This window comes from Trichechus manatus, unplaced genomic scaffold (genome assembly GCF_000243295.1).
Source record: "Trichechus manatus latirostris isolate Lorelei unplaced genomic scaffold, TriManLat1.0 scaffold00022, whole genome shotgun sequence".
NCBI lineage: Eukaryota > Metazoa > Chordata > Mammalia > Sirenia > Trichechidae > Trichechus > Trichechus manatus.
The window spans coordinates 11,184,274-11,206,048 of record NW_004443958.1 but is presented as its reverse complement, the minus strand read 5'-3'; the positions used below and the strand labels follow the sequence as shown (position 1 = coordinate 11,206,048).

Sequence of the window (21,775 nt, the reverse complement as noted above, 5' to 3'; positions counted from 1 at the left end):
GGCATCTCTCTTCCTCATCTCTGCTTGCTCGCTTGCTTGTTTAATTTCTTTTATGTCTCAGAAGAGATTGATTCAAGACAAAGCCTACACCAAGCCTGTCTCATTAACGTAACAGAGACAACCCATTTCTGAACAGGATTGTAACCACAGGCATAGGTTAGGATTTACAACACATATTTTAGGGGGACACAGTTCAATCCATAACTAGCACCTACTATGTACCAGAGTAGCTGAAGCATTTTTATTTGATCAGCCTCTGAGGTAGATGCTGCTGTTTCTACTTCCTCTAGGAAAGCCTTTTCTGCTTCTTTTCTAGAAGCCTCCTGTAACATGCTCGTATAGTTCCAGATACTTCCTCTCTCATTGTGTTGATCATAGTTATTCTAAGCGTTGTTTACTGACTGTTAACCTGCTAAACTGCTAGTACCTGACAGAGCAGAGAGACAGCATGACAAAGACATCCCTAGTGCCTAACACGGTACCTGGCACATGGTTGACATTCAACAAATAGTTATTGAATGAATGTGTTGAATTGAAGAATCTTGGTTTTATTGATAAAACTGGGGTTGAAATTGAGTAACTTTTCCAGTTACCTATTACTAAGTAAGAGAGTGACTCTAGCACCTGTGGTTTTACCCTACATCACATGCCTCTATGAATGGAATCCTCTGGGCCTGGGTTACTTCTTCCATAAAAATGGAACAATTGTTCTAGGTCCTTGTTTCCTCCAAAATTCTGACTTTATTGTTAGAACCCTGAGGATGCCTTTGTTTGCTTTTTGATCTGGCTTTAGGCTATGCCCATTTTAGTAGAATTGAGTCATTGGACAAGGTCTTGAGGCTGTTTGAAAACTCTCAGTCTCCTTTTAGAAATATGTTAAATAATATACTGACTCCGGTTTTGTTGGGGAAATCATGGAGAACCTGAGGGTAGGTTGTGACGAGCAAATGGTTTTAGGAGCAAAGAGGGAAGGTATTCTCAGGTCTAGGTGGTTGGATATAAAATGTGACCAGAAGTTGAAGCAGTCTAAAATATCCAAGATAATCAGATTTTTAGACTTTTGCATTGCTGAAGTTAAGACTTTTTTTTTTTTTTTTAAATAAAACCCTCTCTTTTAAGTAGCTTATTTAATTACATTGTCAAGACCAATACTTTTAAAAGAAAAAACACAACTTTGGATATACAGCTCTAGATTGTAATAAAATGTATAAATATTTTGTGCTTTTCATGACTTTAGCAAAAAATGTGTAAGCTTTCCAAGTTTGTTTATATCTATTTAAATTCTTTTTCACAGCTCTGAGTTAGTGAGCTAGTACGAAGAGAAATAAAAGTAATAACTTGGTAGCATATGCCTGTTTTTATTCTAGATAAGATTAAAAAATAGGAAATTTAACCTGGAGAGCTATCGAGCCAGAATATTAAAGGGACCTTAGCTCCTTAGGTTTCTCTTCTGTATCTTTTATTACTGCTGCTGGCTACTCTCTTCTACCCCTGAATGCCCCAGGCCTGCCTTCTACAGTGAAACAAGCCAAAAGGACACATTAAATTCACTCTAGCTTAGTTTTCAAATTTCATGGCTCAGCAGTGGCAACTGAGAAGGGTTTTTGATGAAACTAATATATTGCCTTGAAAGTGTTTAAATTTTTAAGATAAAGGCTTTCAAACACATCTCGGAACCCATGGGAGTTGGAAGTAGGGACTGTGGAGGGCATGGGATGGGGTCAGGGGGTGGTTGAGCCTCTAGGCACCTACAACCAGACAGCTACTCTTTTATCTGTTTTATGCTGGGGCTTCTCAGAATTTTTGTTTGTTTCTCATAGAACACTGCTTAAAACAAAAAAAGTTTGAAAACCACCACTTTAAGGAAAGGGGCTTTCAGAAAAAAATCCTTCTCTTTGACTTCTAGTTACTAGTATACCCCAATTAAATATCATCTGTCAGATTCTGAGAGAATAATAGTCACAGAATAGCTTACTTCTTGCCTTTCAGTAATTCTCTTCACTGCCCAATATGTGGGAGCTGCTCATTTGTTATTCTTCCACTTACTTAAAGCTGTCTGGGGATTTGACATTCCTGATGACAGATAGTGATCAAACAGCTATGTTGACATTTGAAAAACATAGTAGTGACCTCTATTTAATTGATTAGGAGAGCGGGCATTAACTTAGTTTAAAACATTTAGTTAGGAAATAGTTTTAAATTTCTTTATAATCTGTAAGAAATCCAAGGAGTTTTCTAGAAAAAAAAGCATGACACCTTTCAGATAGGGTATGTGGACCCCTAATACTGCTGTTATTAGAAAACTGATGCCTTACTTTTATACAAAAACCTGTGAAAGTTGGAACCTGTGTAAGGTGAAAACCTGTCAGAGAAGGAAAACTCAAATATTTTCCACTAATAGAAAGCGATAGAAAAGTGGTGACTCCACCCTGTCAAAGGTGGAAAACTTGCAAGACCCAGAAAACCAAGGCAGTTCCATCGAGTTTCAGCTCTCACAGGTTTCACTGTAATATGGGAAATAAGAGAACAAGGGACATTTGGTTTGATTTTCTGTCTGCTGCTTGAACCTATCAACTGGATATGTAGTCTGAATTTGAATAATTCCAGTGAGGAGGAAGTTACTGCCCCCAAGGGAGGGCATTGTCTCTTTGGACACCTGTGTTTCCTAAAAATGTTTTCCCCTTTTTGAGTCAATATCTCTCCTCATAGAGTCCTTCCTGGTTTTACTTTATGATCCCTATCATTTCTACATGGTTCCATTGAAGCATACTTTTTCCTGCTCAATTCAAATAGGACAAGGATGATGCTAGTAAATGAAAATAGCTCTGATTTGTGACAGAGAATAAATGAGACCAGTTATTCATTTAATTCATTTTCATTTGGTCTAGACTTCAGAAGTACACAAACTTTAACTGATTTAGCGTGATATTTTTATTTTAAACATTTTAGGGAGAAAACTTATTAAAATGCATTTGTGTGAATATAGTGAACTTTTTCTTGATGATTTAAGGTCATTATTGTGCATTTCAGCTATTGTTCTCTATGTTGAAGTCCTAAGGACGTGTTGAGTTTCGTTGGACTGTTTTCCTGTTTGTTTTAGTTCAGTTTAATACACCTACAAATCAACTACATCTGTGGAAAGAGACCATTAAAAAGCTCAATATCATCAGTCAGAACAAGGCCAGGGGCCAACTGTGGAACAGACCATCAGTTGCTCATATACAAGTTCAAATTGAAACTGAAGAAAATTAGAACAAGTCCACAAGAGCCAAAGTACGACCTTGAGTATATCCCACCTGAATTTAGAGATCATCTCAAGAATAAATTTGACACGTTGAACACTAATGACCAAAGACCAGATGAGTTGTGGAATGACATCAAGGACATCATACATGAAGAAAGCAAGAGGTCTTTAAATAGACAGGAAAGAAAAAAAAGACCAAAATGGATATCAGAAGAGACTCTGAAACTTGCTTTTGAACATCAAGCAGCTAAAGCAAAAAGAAGAAATAATTAAGTAAAAGAACTGAACAGAAGATTTCAGACGCCGGCTCAGGAAAACAAAGTAAAATATTATAATGACATGTGCAAAGAGCTGGAGGTAGAAAACCAAAAGGGAAGAACACACTTGGCATTTCTCAAGCTAAAAGAACTGAAGAAAAAATTCAAGCCTCGAGTTGTGATAGTGAAGGATTCTATGGGGAAAATATTAAATGACGTAGGAAGCATCAAAAGAAGATGGAAGGAATACACAGAGTGATTATAGCAAAAAGAATGAGTCAACATTCAACCATTTCAAGAGGTAGCATATGATCAGGAACCAATGGTACTGAAGGAAGAAGTCCAAGCTGCACTGAAGGCATTGGTGAAGAACAAGGCTGCAGGAATTGATGGAATATCAACTGAGATGTTTCAGCAAATGGATGCAGTGCTGGAAGTGCTCACTTGTCTATGCCAAGAAATTTGGAAGACAGCTACCTGGCCAACTGACTGGAAGAGATCCATATTTATGCCTAGTCCCAAGAAAGGTGACCCAACCGAATGCAGAAATTATTGAACAATATCATTAATATCACACCCGAGTAAAATTTTGCTGAAGATCATTCAAAAGCGGCTGCAGCGGTATATCAACAGAAAACTACCAGAAATCCAAGCTGGATTCAGAAGAGGACGTGGAACCAGGGATGTTATTGCTGATGTCAGATGGATCCTGGCAGAAAGCAGAGAGTACCAGAAAGATGTTTACCTGTGTTTTATTGACTATGCAAAGGCATTCGACTGTGTGGATCATAACAAATTATGGGTAACATTGCAAATAATGGGAATTCCAGAACACTTAATTGTGCTCATGAGGAACCTGTACGTAGATCAAGAGGCAGTTGTTGGAACAGAACAAGGGGATACTGTGTGGTTTAAAATCAGGAAAGGTGTGTGTCAGGGTGGCATCCTTTCACCATACCTATTCAGTCTGTATGCTGAGCAAATAATCCAAGAAGTTGGACTATATGAAGAAGAACGGGGCATCAGGATTGGAGGAAGATTCAGTAACAACCTGTGTTATGCAGATGATACAACCTTGCTTGCTGAAAGCAAAGAGGACTTGAAGCACTTACTGGTGAAGATCAAACACCACAGCCTTCAGTATAGATTACACCTCAACATAAAGAAAACAAAAATCCTCACAACTGCACCAGTAAGCGACATCATGATAAACGGAGAAAAGATTGAAGTTGTCAAGGATTTCATTTTACTTGGATCCACAGTCAACATCCATGGAAGCAGCAGACAGGAAATCAAAAGACACATTGCATTGGGCAAGTCTGCTGCAAAAGACCTCTTTAAAGTGTTGAAAAGCAAAGATGTCACCTTGAAGACTAAGGTGCGCTTGACCCAAGCCATGGTATTTTCAGTCACATCATACATATGGGAAAGCTGGCCAATGAATAAAGAGGACAAGAAGAATTGCTGCCTTTGAATTGCGGTGTTGGCAAAGAATATTGAGTATACCGTGGACTGCCAAAAGAATGAACAAATCTGTCTTGGAAGAAGTACAGCCAGAATGCTCCTTACAAGCAAGAATGGCAAGAATATGTCTTACATACTTTGGACATGTTGTTAGGAGGGGTCAGTCCCTGGAGAAGGACATCATGCTTGGTAAAGTACAGGGTCAGCAAAAAAAGAGGAAGACTCTCAACGAGATGGATTGACACAGTGGTTGCAACAGTGGGCTCAAGCATAACAACGATTGTGAGCATGGCGCAGGACTGGGCAGTGTTTCGTTCTGTTGTACATAGGGTCACTGAGTCAGAACCGACTCAGTGGCACCTGACAGCAACAGCAACAACTCCTTACTTATCGACTACCTTGTTATCCAACATTTCACATTTACAACAATAGTAAAAAATCTTCTATCTGACTCTTTTGTGCATTAATGATGTACATCTGGCAATAACAAACGCCAAGGGGCAAGGTGAGAGTGATGCTGGCTGTGATGGTTAAGGTTATGTGTCAGCTTGGCTGGGCCGTGATTCTCAGTGGTTTGGCAGTTATGTAATGATGTAATTCGGTAGTTATGTAATGATGCAGTCATCCTCCATTTTGTGATCTGATGTGGTCATCCTCCATTTTTGCAAAACACTGATTTTCGCATACGACCTGGACTTTGGAACCTAATCATGTTGATAAGTGAGGAGTGGGTGTTTATAGTGAGTACTTACTGTCAGCCTTCTTGTATACAAAGGGGATATAAAAATGAATGATATGTCAGCCAAAATAGCTTAACTAGGAGAGCGTTAGACTGAACATCTAAAAGCCCCTGGTTTATCTGGAGTTTTGCTAGCTTTGTTATGTCCCAATAAAACCTGTTTCCATCGAGTCAATTCCAAATCATAGCGACCTTATAGGACAGAGTAGAACTGCCCCATAGGGTTTCTAAGGAACAGCTGGTGGATTTGAAGTGCTAACCTTTTGGTTAGCAGCCAAGCTCTTAACCACTCTACCACCAGGGCTCCTATCCCAATACAGCTATTACCAAAAAAAGAATGAGACATAATATCTACAATAGGGAGGTTATGGATCATGGATATGGATATGGATGTGGGGGACAGAAATGTAACATTACTCTGCTACAATATGGTGTTAGAATAGAAAATAGGGGAGTAGATTGGGTCAGGTGAAAGAGAAAGGTGATCTGTGGGGCAGGCAGAGAGTTCATCAAGTGCACAAACAATGGAAGAATGCCCTAGCATAAGGAACGGCCTGAGCATAGGTCCAAAAATGTGTTGAGTGTCCCTGGAACAGCAATCACTTTTGGTGTGCATCTAGCATAAGGAAATTGGAGTAAGGAGAGAGAGATGGCAAGAGATGAGGCAGGAAAGTGAGGTTGGAGCCAGGTTGTGAAGGAATTATATGTGCTCTAAGGAGTTGGTATTTTATTCTTTCAGCAGTGGGGACTCATCATAAACTTTAAGTAAGGAGAATGATATGATTAGATATGCTTTATAAATTCTGGTAGCATTATGTGGAGAATGGTTAAGAATAATGTTTCTGAAATTTTGACCCTTCTAACCCTTTCGTGCGATTTTTGCCATACTCGAGCATGCTTTTGGGCTGATGAGCTATATCAGTAGGAAGAAGAGGATATAAGTGATGGATTGAATTTCTTACACACTTAATGCCCATAGTTTTGGAGTATCTATGACTGCTTTCTATAGTTTTAAAGTTTCTACCTTGTTATCACATTGTCGTTTCACATTGATAATAGTGTGCTTGCCAAAGCAGGCCCTTTACCCCTTCCCTTCTAATATCGAGCTGCTAAAAGATCCAAATAAACAATCCTGGAGGCTGACCCAGGAGTACAGTACATGACCTTCAGTGAGTCAGCCTGGAGACATCTATTTTGGTCCTTTGAAGATGTTTTTTTCTGGTTCTTGTCTTATTCTAGATCTATATAAATGAGCTATCCAGCGACTTCATGTAAGTGAAGTATAACTGTAATTTGTTTAAAGGATCATAGTGGCTCATATTAAAACTTTTTTTTCAATTTATTTTGATGTAGGTGATTGGAGTTCCGCTTCAACAATTTCAGCGGTTCAGCAGTATTTTGTCCGCCAACAATAAGCTCTTTACTTGATTGCACCATGAAAAAGCTGCTAATGAGACTTGTCCAGCACAAAAATGGACTTGAAGGACCAAAAGCCATTGTTTTCAAATGAAGAATACTGTTCTTCAGAGAGGACAGTTTTAAGCCTCAATGCTTTTTAACCACCACTGAGATTTCCTCCCACAACATCAGAATGGCAAGCAGGCGAAAATCAACAACACCCTGCATGGTCCTTGCCAGTGAACAGGATCCAGACCTTGAGTTGATAGATTTGGGTGAAGGTCCTCCTGTTCTAACACCTGTAGAAAACACCAGAGCAGAGAGTCTGTCAAGTGATGAAGAAGTTCATGAGTCTGTGGATTCTGACAATCAGCAACACAAAAAAGTAGAAGGTGGCTATGAATGTAAATATTGTACTTTTCAAACTCCAGATTTAAATATGTTTACTTTTCATGTGGATTCAGAACATCCCAATGTTGTGCTAAATTCATCCTATGTTTGTGTCGAATGCAATTTTCTTACCAAAAGGTATGATGCACTTTCTGAGCATAATCTGAAGTATCACCCGGGAGAAGAGAATTTTAAGTTGACTATGGTGAAACGTAATAACCAGACAATCTTTGAGCAAACAATAAATGATCTGACTTTTGATGGTAGTTTTGTTAAAGAGGAGAATTCAGAGCAAGCAGAATCTACGGATGTTTCTTCGTCAGGAATATCTATCAGTAAAACTCCTATCATGAAAATGATGAAGAATAAAGTGGAGAACAAACGAATTACAGTTCATCATAATTCGGTTGAAGACGTTCCTGAAGAGAAAGAGAATGAAATCAAACCGGACCATGAAGAAACTGTAGAAAATCCAAGTTCTTCAGCCTCTGAATCTAATACCAGTACTTCCATTATAAACAGAATACATCCAAATACTGCCAGCACAGTAGTGACCCCAGCAGCAGTTCTTCCTGGCTTAGCACAGGTGATAACTGCCATGTCAGCTCAGCAGAATTCTAACTTGATTCCCAAAGTCTTAATCCCTGTTAATAGCATTCCTACCTACAATGCTGCATTGGATAACAACCCCCTTTTGCTTAATACCTACAACAAATTCCCTTATCCAACAATGTCAGAAATTACAGTTCTTTCTGCTCAAGCAAAATATACAGAGGAGCAGATCAAGATATGGTTTTCAGCCCAACGTCTCAAACATGGTGTTAGTTGGACTCCCGAAGAAGTAGAGGAGGCAAGAAGAAAACAATTCAATGGAACAGTACATACTGTGCCTCAGACCATAACCGTTATCCCTACGCACATTTCCACAGCAAGTAATGGTTTACCATCCATTTTACAGACCTGCCAAATAGTGGGTCAGCCAGGTCTGGTTCTCACACAAGTAGCTGGAACAAACACCTTACCAGTAACAGCACCTATAGCCTTGACGGTGGCAGGAGTTCCGAATCAAACAAATGCACAGAAAAATCAGGTACCTGCTGCTCAGCCTGTTGCAGAAACAAAGCCAGCAGCAGCGGCAGCAGTTACAGCTTCTCAGCTTGTCAAACATGAAACTGCATTGGCAAACCCTGACTCATTTGGCGTTCGGGCAAAAAAGACTAAAGAGCAACTGGCAGAATTAAAAGTCAGCTACCTTAAAAATCAGTTTCCCAATGATTCAGAAATTATCAGACTTATGAAAATAACAGGCCTGACTAAAGGAGAGATTAAAAAGTGGTTTAGTGACACCAGGTACAACCAGAGAAATTCAAAGAGTAATCAGTGCTTGCATCTCAACAATGATTCCTTGACCACCATTATTATAGACTCCAGTGATGAAACCACGGAATCGCCGACTGGTGTTATTTCACAGCCAAAACAGTCCTGGAATTCTTTTCCCGACTTCACTCCACAGAAGTTTAAAGAGAAGACTGCAGAGCAGCTTCGGGCCCTTCAGGCAAGCTTTCTCAACAGCTCCGTGCTTACAGATGAAGAATTAAATAGGTTAAGAGCGCAAACCAAACTTACCAGAAGAGAAATTGATACTTGGTTTACAGAGAGGAATAAATCAAAAGCTTTAAGGGAAGAGAAAACGGAAATAGATGAAAGTAATGCAGGTAGTTCCAAAGAAGAAGCTGGAGAAGCCTCTCCCGGAGATGAATCTGGTGCCGCTAAATCAGTGAGTACAGGCAAGATGTGCAAAAAATCACCTGAGCAGTTGCACATGCTTAAAAGTGCATTTGTCCGAACACAGTGGCCATCACCAGAAGAGTACGACAAGTTAGCCAAAGAAAGCGGGCTTGCTAGATCAGACATAGTTAGTTGGTTTGGGGACACTCGTTATGCTTGGAAGAATGGAAACTTGAAGTGGTACTACTACTATCAGAGCGCCAACGCGAGTGGTATGAATGGTCTGTCTTCCCTAAGGAAAAGAGGGAGAGGGAGACCCAAAGGCAGGGGGCGAGGCAGATCACGTGGGCGGCCTCGAGGAAGCAAAAGAATGAACAACTGGGACAGGGGGCTGTCGCTCATAAAATTTAAAACTGGAACTGCAGTACTTAAGGATTATTACCTGAAGCACAAATTTCTGAATGAACAAGACCTTGATGAACTCGTTAACAGATCACATATGGGCTACGAGCAGGTCAGAGAGTGGTTTGCAGAGAGACAGCGAAGAGCAGAGTTAGGTATAGAATTATTTGAAGAAAATGAGGAGGAGGATGAAATTATTGATGATCAGGAAGAAGATGAAGAAGAAACAGATGACAGTGATACTTGGGAGCCCCCACGGCATGTGAAGCGGAAGCTTTCTAAATCAGATGACTGAAATGTAAGTTTTTAACCTGAGTCTATATCGACCGGCCATTTACATTTAGAAGAGTCACCTTGTATTAGTCTTCTTCACTTTTGATAATTTTTTCTAAAATAGTTTTTCCTTTACCTAATAAGAGGACTGGGTGCCACTAGGATAGCCAACAGATCTATGATTATCGTGTGTAGTTTGATTATTATAATTATTATGGTTTTTTAATGTGGAGTTTAATGTTGGTTTAATTATTTTTCACGTGAAATGTGTTTTAGTTTGTTCTGAGGGAAAGTTACCCCTTCTCTAAGAAGGGAGACTGGTGTGGAGGGGCGGGACTCACAGACAAAAACTAGAGATCACGAACATGTATTTCTTGCAACCCTCCCTTCACTAAAGCTTCATTTTTTGCCTATTTAAGGAAAGAATTCAAAAACGAAAACTAAAAAGAAGGGGAAAAGTATACCGGAGGAAAGACCGCAGGGGTGAGGATTGCTCAGTTTTAGGAAACTAGACGGAAATGGGTATCTTTTTATTTCCTCATTGTCTTCCAGGATTTACTAAACCTTAAATGTTTGCTCTCCTGCCCCCCACAACATTGCCAGATTTTCAACTCGAATTTAAAATGCTTTATGTATTAAAAGTATTTGATATTTTTTCTGTTGAAAGCCAGAGGTCTGTTCTAAGCCATATATAAATTCATGTTTGCTTCGGTGGCATCTGTTTTTGAAAACTGGGAGATAAATTATTTCTATCTTAGAGAGCAAATGCTGCAATTAAAAGGTAAATAACAGATTTGATATTAAATTAGTGCAGTTACTTAAAATGTTTTTTCATTCTTTGATATAAAACAAACTGCTACTGGCAGAAACACTACATTCAGTTAACAGTATATGTCTGTAGTCATAAAAATGGAAGTGAATGTGCTTTAAATTTGAAAGGTCTTGGCGTGTGCCTTAAATCTTAACTCTTCTATAGACTGGATTAATTAAAATTATACTGAAGTTACAAATCAGATACCTGATTTGGAATAGGACCTTCTTTTTTTTTTTTTTTCAGTTGTGTTTTAGGTGAAAGTTTACAGCACAAATTAGTTTCTCATTGAAAAATTTATACACAAATTGTTTTTGTAACTTTGGTTGCAAAGGACCTTCAATTCTTAATACTTCTGGAATTCAATAGCACAGATCTGTTTTCATCTACTCTTTGTTTTGGAGTGTTCCCGGATAAAAGTACACTTTTTGAAACAATGCAGTTGTCATGAAGTATCTATGTGTGTTGATCAGTAGTCCTGTATGCATCTTGCTCTTAGAAATTCCTGCAGCGTTCTCAACAGCCAGGGAGCAAACGAGGCACAGGCCCTCTGGTTATTTGTTTACATGTGAACGTATTATTTCCTTAGCTTTAAGCACCCCTACCCTACTCTCTACTTTTATACTCTTTTACCCTATGCACTATTTCCTTGACTCCCTCATGTCTTCTTCCCTGTTTTTATTTATTTTATCTTATTTAGCAAATATTTACAGAGCTTAATATGTGCCAGGCCCTATTCTTTTTGCTGCTCAGCAATCCTTCTCCAGGTTTTTTGTTTCTGTTTGTAATTAACATTTTTTTTTCTGGCAGAAAAACAGATGAAACTAAAAATGTACCTATTTTAATAAGCAGTGTGACTCCCATTCCAGGGTATAGATCATAACATAATCATTGTAAGTCACAAGAAGTTAGCAGTTTCGTACCGCTTAATCCCAAATAGAAACCCTGCATTTTCTAATGTCAGAAACCTTCACGACAGCTTTCTTCTGACCTAGATTCATGAAATATTTTTAACGGGCTTTTTTTCTTTTAATTGTTAAATACAAAAATGTGCACTCAGCCAGGATTAAATCAACAAATTTGTTGCTGTAGTGAATTTTTGTTGTTATTGCATAACCTCTGCAGTGATTTTGTGGGGAGTTGTGTTCTTCTAAAAATAATGTGAACATTTTTTATGGTTTAGTTTGACAGTACTTTAAGTATGTATGGATAATTCTTGTGTTATATATTAATATTGTAATGGGTATTAATAATGGTCAGAAAATTCACAGAAAGCTGCAGTTTTTAAAACTCTATCATAAATGTGATGCGTGCAATTTGTAGCATGCCTTGCTTTTTTAAATATGCAAAAATAAATTATAAAACACAGTAACTAGCAAGTTACCATTGGCTTAATAAAATAATTTTTTTATCTTATAAAAGGATTCACTGTAGGTTTCCTCTAAATAGTTACTTGTTCATTTAAGTATGGTTCAATTTACAAAAAACAAAACAAAACAAAAACCCAAAACCTTTCCAAAATGGTTACTATAGAAAATGAGATACATGTATCTTTTCGCACCTGCCTGCCTTGTATATAAATAGAAAAAAATACAAAATTTCAAAGTCTATTACAGATACTAACAATGAAATATGTACTTCCTACTAATTTTTTTTCCAAATTATTATGTAAGGTGACAAATGTCTCTAAGCAAAGCTGTTATGTTGTTGTTAGGTGCCCTCGAGTTGGTTCCAACTCATAGCGACCCTATGTACAACAGAACGAAACACTGCCTGGTCCTGTGCCATCCTCACAATCGTTGCTGTGCTCGAGCCCGTCATTGCAGCCACCGTTTCAATCCATCTCCTTGAGGGTATAGGCAGAGCATATATATAAGAGTTCAAACGAAGTCTAATGCATTATATAAGATGTATGCAGCAAGTGATCTCAGTTTTCATAATGCAGAGGATGTATTTTCATGGCTAATTTATGTATTTTTTTGTTTCTAAAAGTGGTAAAAATTCAAGTATGGTATTCTTCAAAATGTCAGTTTTTATGATGTGTTTCTTTTATAGCTGCCTAAAGCATTGAAGGAGAATCAGTTCCTCAACTCAAGATGTCTGATTTACTGTGAATGGGCCCAATCTTTGATGAAACTGAAAACGTTTTGAGGCATACACACTCAAAAAAATAGGACTCAGTACCCAAAAGAAATGGAACTTAATGTATGTTGTGCCAAAGTTAAACTACTGCAGCTGGTGGAAGTTCTGCAATGTAAATAGACCACTAATTTAAAAAACACCTTGTAAAATTTCAAATTTTAATACAGCACATTTTTATTCTGATATGATGGAGACATTCGGATTCTTAGACTTTCTGGAGGGATTTAATGACCACTAGAGCTTGTGCTCTTATATTTTGTCCAGCTCAATACCGTATGTCTGTAAGATGGGCTCTACTGCCCGTATTCTCTGATATGTGATTAAGCTTATAGCTTTGAGTGACCAAACATTTTACAGAGTAAAAATTGTTAGAAACAGGAAGAAAAACGGATTTATTTCTGTATTATTTATCAAGCCCCCGCACTAAGATTAAAAGTTGTACATGGGCTTATATAATTTCACTGTAAGTGAACAAACAGCCTATTCACACGTTTTGGAACAGTTAGATTTTGTGGTAGCACAGGCCCTTAATGACTGGCTCTTACGCCGAACACATTCATGGATGCTACTATTACTACTTGTAATGCTTCTGTCATTAGAAACTGAATTTGCTTTTTTATTAAACTAAAGACAATAATGAAGAAGGAAAAGAAACTGGCATATGAATTTGCATAGGGAGAAACTCTGAAATAAATGTACCAAAAATGTGAAAAAAGAATCATATAGTAAATATGTACTTAGTGTTTTTTGTTTGTTTGTTTGTTTTTTAGCAATCACGTGGGTATCAGAAATGTTTGTACAGGCGTCAGATCAGAATTTTCAAGAATTATCTTTCAGTGAAATTTGTGTAACAGTTTCAATGAATAGAGAAAAAAAATTCTGAACTGATCATGAGTTAAAAGTTAGCTTTTCACTTAGGCATCAATGGGAGTGTTAACTGTTAACTCTTGCCATGCCAGGAGACTGAGAGTTCTCACTAACTTATTTGTAAAGACTGGTGCTGTTCACTTAGATTGAGAAGGACCCTTTCTTTTGTGACTATAGGACCATTTTTCAAAATGTGCTTTCTTCTAGAAGAAATGTTCGGTTGAATTAGCTTTGGATTTTAAAATGTTTTCTCTGAATGAGCAGATGTAGTAGGCTTGGCCAGTTTATTTTATCTAATTTAATGAATAATAAATATTAAGCTCTTGGTTTTTACCTACATGTTTTTCAGCTAATGAAAATGTTATGAAAAGCCTTGAATATGCATGCTGCTTTCATTTTCATGAACGTTTTCTTTTTTAACTATAGCTTTATTAGTAATTCCAAAATGCTGCAATTTAGCTGGTTTCTTCACTCAGCTGGCTTTGTGGGTGGCTTTTTTCATACTACTGTTAACTTTTTTTAAAAAGAAGCAATGTAAAGACTGTAACAATTTAATGCACTAAACTTTTTTTCTTTTACACGTTTAAAACTTCTTAAAACACTCTGTATTATAATGATTAAATTGCTCCCTTTTTTAAACCATTGCTAATGTGGTCTGAGTTTTGTTTGACAATAATTTTAATGTTTTCAAAATTTGAAATGCCAAGTATTGGAAATGAAACCTTTGAAAATATTTATATTGTTTCCCTTTCGATATGTTAACTCTGTATAGCTGTAAATAACTATTAGTGATTTTCCCCCATCTCTTTTATAGCTTGGCACTTAATTCTGCTCTGAAGTTTGCTAGCTTTTAAATATATTTATTTGACAGAGCAAAAGAACCCTCCTCTCCTGGTTGATTGTGTCCTTGAATACAAAATAAAAGTTAGCAGTGATTAGTAGTTTTCAGTGATTTTTTTTTCCATTTTATTAACTGAGTTAGTTTTTAAAAACAGCTTAGTGTGCTTAAACTTGCATCCTTTCTTAAAGCTTTCTACATATAACGTAGGTAATCTAATAGAGTTTTCACTTCTCCAAATTAGGGAAAATATTAATTTCCAGAAATTATATATGATTAATATTCTGCTGAGTTCTTAGAATATTTCCACATTTCCAAAAATACCTCAACTTTATCAAGTTCTGAGAGCACGCTGTTGTTGTTAGGTGCCATCAAGTCCGTTCTGACTCATAGCGACCCTGTGTGCAACAGAACAAAACACTGCCCAGTCCTGTGCCATCCTCACAGTCATTGCTATGTTTGAGCCCATTGTTGCAGCCACTGTGTCAATCCATCTCATTGAGGGTCTTCCTCTTTTTCTGCTTCCGCTTTACTAAGCATGATGTCCTTCTCCAGAGACTGGTCCTTTCTGATAATATGTGCAAAGTATGTGAGATAAAATCTGTCCATCCTTGCTTCTAAGGAACATTCTGGCTGTACTTCTTCCAAGACAGATTTGTTTGTTCTTCTGGCAGTTCATGGTACAGTCAGTGTTCTTCACCAATGTCACTTTGAGGACTAAGGTGCTCCTAACCCAAGCCATGGTATTTTCAGTCACCTCACATACATGTGAAAGCTGGACAATGAACAAGGAGGACCAAACGAAAATTGATGCCTTTGAATTGTGGTGGTGGCGAAGAAGAGAGCAAACTGGAGGGTGCTCTTCCACATTTTCACTCTGTGTGTGTGTGTGTGTACTTTACAATGTGTAAATATTCACATCTCCAAAAAATGAGGTGCATCGTGCTTGGTGCAGCAGGTGTCTGTGCTCCACGGAGATCCTCCTGCCCATCCTCTCCCTGTATGACCAGGACACTGGAGATTGCCACTGGTCCGTCTGTCCATCAGTCACTTTTATTTGGATTCCTGGTTGTGTCTAGCTCTGTAAGTAAAATAGTGATTTTCAAAGTGTTGTCCCCAGACCAGCAGCAGCAGCACCCCCCCTGCCCCAGGCCTGCTGACACAGGAACTCTGGAGTGGGGCCCAGCAACCCATGCTTTACAAGCCCTCCAGATGATTCTGATGCAGGCTAGAGTTCAGGCACCATTGCCTGAGTGCCTTAACTAAAGTCACAAAATCTAGGTAAATGTAATGCAACTGAGAGAAATAAAACATTAAAAGTACATAGTGCTAATGGAATATCAAATACAAGCTAGTGAAATTAAGCTCACTTTTCTCTAAACTTCTTTTGACTTTATATTTCTCTGAACGTGCTTACTGCTTTCTGTCTTGTATTACACTCAGCCACTTGTTCATTAAGTAATCAGTATTTTCCACACTTCCTCGGAGGAAGACTCACTAGCAACCTGCGATGTGCAGGTGACACAACTATGCTAACTGAAAATGAAGAGGACTTGAAGCACTTACGGATGAAGATCAAAGACTACAGCCTACAGTATGGATCACACCTCAACACAAAGAAAACGAAAATCCTCACAACTGGACCAATAAGCAACATCATGATCAAGAGAAAAGATTGAAGTTGTCAAGGATTTCATTTTACTTGGATCCACAATCAGCGCCCATGGAAGCAGTAGTCAAGAAATCAAACCACGCATTGCATTGGGCAAATCTGCTGTAAAAGACCACTTTAGAGTGTTAAAAAGCAAAGATGTCCCCTTGAGGACTAAGGTGTGCCTGACCCAAGCCATGGTGTTTTCAATTGCCACATATACATGCCAAAGCTGGGCAGTGAATAAGGAAGACTGAAGAAGAATTGATGCCTTTGAATTATGGTGTTGGGGAAGAATATTGAATATACCATGGACTGCCAGAAGAATGAACAAATCTGTCTTGGAAGAAGTACAGCCAGAATGCTCCTTAGTAGCAAGACTTTGTCTCACATACTTTGGACATGTTATCAGGAGGGACCAGTCCCTGGAAAAGGACATCATGCTTGGCAAAGTAGAGGGTCAGTGAAAAAGAGGAGGACCTTCAATGAGATGGATTGACACAGTGGCTTCAACAATAGGTTCAAGCATAACAACGATCATGAGGATGGCACTGGACCATCATTCTGTTGTACACGGGGTCGCTCTGAGTCAGAACTGACTCAACGGCACCTAACAACAGTTTTTCACAGAGTAGGTGCACAGTTGCCTTGAAAGGATGCATGAATGCACTTTCTTCTATCTGGTCCTTCCTCCTATATTGTCACCTCCATGGTTGTTGTCCACTGTTGAAGACTCCCTTACTCCACTTCTGCCCTAGTCGGTACTCACTGCTCCCCCTACATCCACCCAGCAGGTCTTGTTGATGCCCTTATTCAGCACTTGTCACAGTTGGCTCTGTAAGAACTTGTATTTCATTACAAAAAAAATCACAATTTTTTCATCTTTTTACTTTTATTTGTTTAGCTTATTTGCCAGGTACTAGGTTGAGAGCGTTACGTGATTTATCTCAATCCCAATAGACACACCGTGAGGTAGATGCTATTATTATTCCACTGAATAGATGAGGAAACTGAGGCTCCCAGCGGTTAAATAATCTCCTCAATTTCACACACCAATCAGTGTTGGAGGTTTCAAACTGGGACTATCTCCAGAGCTGTCACCCTTAACCATTGCTGCTAGTGCCTCACCAGTCATCCACAAGATAGTTGCTCAATAAATATTAATCAAATTGAACTGAAGGTCATGGGGTTGGGAGCTAGGGGAGGAAAAAGCAATGCCGGGCTGGCTGTGCATGTAGCTGGTGTTGGCAGGCTGTGTGTGTCCTTGGGACAGCAGGCTGTGATAACTGGAAGGCAAAGATCAGAGCAAGAGACATGCATTCCAGAAACCCTAAGGAGAATGTTTGGCTAAAGACTGCTGGCCTGAATAAAAGCATGTTAAACTGAGTTTAGTAGAGGGAAGAAGTGGGGGGAAAGGCCAAAACTTGGCTACATAGTCAGATCATAAGACAGTTAAGTGAATGGCAGGGGAAAGAAAGCGACATCATGGGCATCATGCAGTAGATTTCAAGAAGCTTGTAAGATACAAGCATTGGAGTTTTGGGTCATTAGATCGTTTGTTCATTCAATAAACACATACTGAGCACAAGATTTGCTGTCTGCCTGTCCACTTAACCTCTCCTGTCTCAGGCCCTCTGGCTCACTCTGCCCCAGCATAATGGCATGCTCTCTGCTTCCCATCCTTGCCTTGCAGCTTTTCAGATGCTCTTCCTCAGCCTGCAGTGCTTGACCTCCAGATGTCCCCTTGGCCAGCTCCTTTTCATTCCAGCTTAGCTCACTGGTGACCTCTTCAGAGGCGCTTTTCCTGGCCACCCCACCTAAAGCAGCCTCTTTCTCACACATCACCCTTTTACTTTTATTTATAACACCATGACCTAAAATTCCCTTGTTCATTTTGTTACTTGTTATTACTTGTCTCCCCACTACAACTTAACTTCCATGAGAGCAAGGATCTTATCTGTCTTATTCATCACTGTATCCTCCAGTCTGAAACAGTGTTTGGCTTAGAGCAGATACTCAACAAATTTTAGTTGACTCAGTGAACCTGTTGCTGTTGTTAGGTGCCATCGAGTCGGTTCCTACTCATAGCTACCCTGTTTACAACAGAACGAAACACTGGCTGGTCCTGGGCCATCCTCACAATCGTTGCTATGCTTGAGCCCAGCTTGTCCATCTCATTGAGGGTCTTCCTCTCTTTCACTGACCCTCTACTTTACCAAGCATGATGTCCTTCTCCAGTGACTGGTCCCTTCTGATAACATGTCCAAAGTATGTGAGATGAAGTCTCGCCATCCTTGTTTCTAAAGAGCATTCTGGCAGTATTTCTTCCAAGACAGATACGTTTGTTCTTCTGGCAGCCCATGGTATATTCAATATTCTCAACCAACACTATAATTTAAAGGCATCAATTCTTCTTTGGTTGTCCTTGTTCATGGTCCCGCTTTCACATGCATATGAGGCGATTGAAAATACCATGGCTTGGGTCAGGCAAACCCTTAGTCCTCAAAGTGACATCCTTGCTTTTCAACACTTTAAAGAGGTCTTTTGCAGCAGATTTGCCCAATGCAGTGCGTTGTTTGACTTCTTGACTCCTGCTTCCATGGGTGTTGATTGTGGATCCAAGTAAAATGAAATTCTTGACAACTTCAATCTTTTCTCTTTTTATCATAGTGTTGCTTATTGGTCCAGTTTTGAGGACTTTTGTTTTCTTTATGTTGAGGTGTAATCCATACTGAAGGCTGTGGTCTTTGATCTTCATCAGTAAGTGCCTCAAGTCTTCTTCACTTTCAGCAAGCAAGGTTATGTCATCTGCATAACACAGGTTGGTAATGAGTCTTCCTCCAATCCTGATGCCCTGTTCTTCTTCATATAGTCCAGCTTCTTGTATTATTTGCTCAGCATACAGACTGAATAGGTATAGTGAAAGGATACAACCCTGATGCACAACTTTCCTGACTTTAAATCACGCAGTATATCCCCTTGTTCTGTTTGAATGACTGCCTCTAGATTTATATACAGGTTCCTCGTGAGGACAATTAAGTGTTCTGGAATTCCCATTCTTCACAATGTTATCCATAATTGATTTTTATCGACACAGTCGAATGCCTTTGCATAGTCAATAAAACACAGGTAAACATCTTTCTGGTATTTTCTGCTTTCAGCCAGGTTCCATCAGACATCAGCAATGATATCCCTGGTTCCATGTCCTCTTCTAACCCCTTGTACCTGTGAATGTGACTTTATTTGGAAATAGGGCCTCTGAAGATGCTATCAGTTAAAATATGAGGCCATACTGGAGTAGGGAGGGTCCTCACCCAGTATGACTGCTGTCCTTACAAAAGAGGAAAAGAGACACAGAGATACACACAGAAGGAAGACAGCCGTATGAAGATGAAGGCAGAGATGGAGTTATGCCGCAGCTGCCAAGCCAAGGAACACCTGTGGCTACCGGAAGCTGGGAGAGAAAAGGAAGAATCTTCCTTTACAGCCTTTGGAGAGAGCATGGCCATGCCGACACCCTGAACTTGGACTTCTGGCCTCCAGAACTGTGAGAATAAATTTCTGTCATTTTAAGCCACTCACTTTGTGGCACTTTGTTATGGCACCCCTAGGGAACTAACATAAGGAGAAAGAGCAATATTTACGCATATCCATGGAGCTGAGAAGGGAGCCCAGGGAAAAGTGCTTGAGTACGAAAAGGAGAGAAAAGATGTGTTTCATCATGGAAGGTGTTCTATTGGCTGCTCAACCCTGTCATTCTCTATCCTAGCATTATACCACAATCCATAATGAAAGAATTTGCTTGTTTACATGTTTATCATCTTAATATAGCTCCCCACACTTAACATAGGTTCCATGAGAGCAGAGACCGTGAGTGGTGTGTATCCTTAGCACCTGGCACAGAGTAGGCCCTAATAAATATCTTAAACTGACAAATGCATAAATGAATGCTATGTGCCAGGCATTGCCTGGAGGAGCTCACAGGGTAGCAAGGAGAAGATTCACATGCAAATAGTCTAAAGCCCTGGAACATCTCACCTTGGCCAGCAAGGAACTTGGTAACATCAGATAACTGTGGTTAAGGGTTAGATAAGAACTTCCTTCTGGCTTCCTCTTGCCTCACAGAGGGTCTATATTGCTGGACAATACCGGAAGCTCTTTGGAGACAATCAATCTTCCTGCCTTTGGTTAAAGCCTATGGTCACAGATAGTATTTTGTTGGGTGTCCTGGAGGAAAGTGCCTATGGGGGGCTAGAGGTAGAAGTCAAGGGGAAAATAGGAGATGCCTCAAGACTGGGAGGGGTGTGGAGGTCCGCAATTTCCAAGTATAGTGAGAACAGTCCTGTTCCCTGGAAGCACCCTCAGGACTGTGGGGTGAGGTAGACAGGGAGGCTAGACTCTGGGCCCAGGGCTCCTAGCCAAAGCCAAGGACAAGATGCCTGGACCAGGAACACACCAGGTTGGTGGCTGCAAATACAGGCCCACTGTAGACTACACATATAGGTCCACTTGGGTTCCTTGTCTCCTCCCCACCCTACAACCTCTCCTGAGCCACCTGCGGATCACCAGAACCTGCCTTCAGCCAGAGCTCTTTGAACTGGCGAGGATATCTGGCCACACACAGTGATGTTAGTCATTCTCTTCTGGGTGCTTGAATTGCCCAGGCTGGGGATGCTGTGATTAGCATGTGTACAAGCAGGGCAGAGAAAGCCATTCTGCAGAGACACAGAGAGGAGAAATGAGAGTCCCTGAGGCTCCAGGATGAGAGCCAGCCAGTGACATACTTGGTTCTCCATGTCTTCAGGAAGCTGTGCCATTTTGTTTTCTGGGGATAACTGAGAACATGGACTTTGAAGTCAGATAAACTTGACTTTCAATCTGGTCTCTTCTACTCACTACCTGGGCAAGCTACCTCTTGGATTCTGTTTTCCTATCTGTAAAAATGGGAATTATAATGCCTACTTCAGAGAGAGATATGGTGAGAATTAATTAAAATAAATAGTGTACCCATTGCACAGCCTAGCCCATAATAGGTGCTCATTAAAGGTTGGTTCCTTCTCTCTCCAACTCACAGATGAAACGTGAGTATGTGATGTAGAATTGAGAGGTGTTCCTTGCTGCTCCTTCTGCCATTTCCTGGTGCTCCTTTCTTTCGTTCACCCACTCATCCATCCATTCAACAGGCATTCACTGAGCTTCAGTGGGCGAAACCCTATCTGGGGGCTGAGTTTACAAGAATTTACAACAGCCCACAGTGTGATTAAATGCCACAGTGGATGGACACATGGGGGAATTACAGGAAAGGGGAAGAAGGGCTGCCTGGAGGAGGTGATGTATGCCTTGTGATGGGAAACTCAGTCATCCCAATCAAAAATCAGACAGTTATAGATAAAAATCTGTAGAAACAGATTTTTGTCACAACCCATCCAATTTAAGATGCTTGCAGAATTCCTGGTTACTCCCTAACACTGCCTAACACTTGGCATTTCCTAAGTGCATAATGTGGATTTAGCAGTTGCAGAGTGTAAAATGCCCTTCTTTTGTTGGTTTACTCTATTCTTCTTAAAATGA

At 39.7% G+C, this 21,775-nt stretch overlaps 1 protein-coding gene across 5 annotated transcripts in view; it reads left to right on the top strand.

Annotated features, from left to right (window-relative positions):
* Nucleotides 1–14,667, top strand: part of ZHX1 (zinc fingers and homeoboxes 1) — a 29,954-nt gene extending 15,287 nt beyond the window's left edge. For 2 of the 5 annotated variants that reach the window (XR_002823513.1, XR_002823516.1), the window contains exons 3-5: nucleotides 7,058–9,920; nucleotides 10,315–10,378; nucleotides 12,762–14,657. Coding sequence is in view for 1 of the 5 variants with exons in the window: in XM_004372984.1 (XP_004373041.1) it covers nucleotides 7,296–9,917 (2,622 nt within the window). In the remaining 4 variants the exon portion in view is untranslated. Of the gene's footprint in view, nucleotides 1–7,057; nucleotides 10,379–12,420; nucleotides 12,452–12,761 lie in introns of those variants that run through there. The other 3 variants (XR_002823515.1, XR_002823514.1, XM_004372984.1) reach the window with 3 other exon arrangements.
* The last annotated feature ends 7,108 nt before the right edge of the window (nucleotides 14,668–21,775 follow it).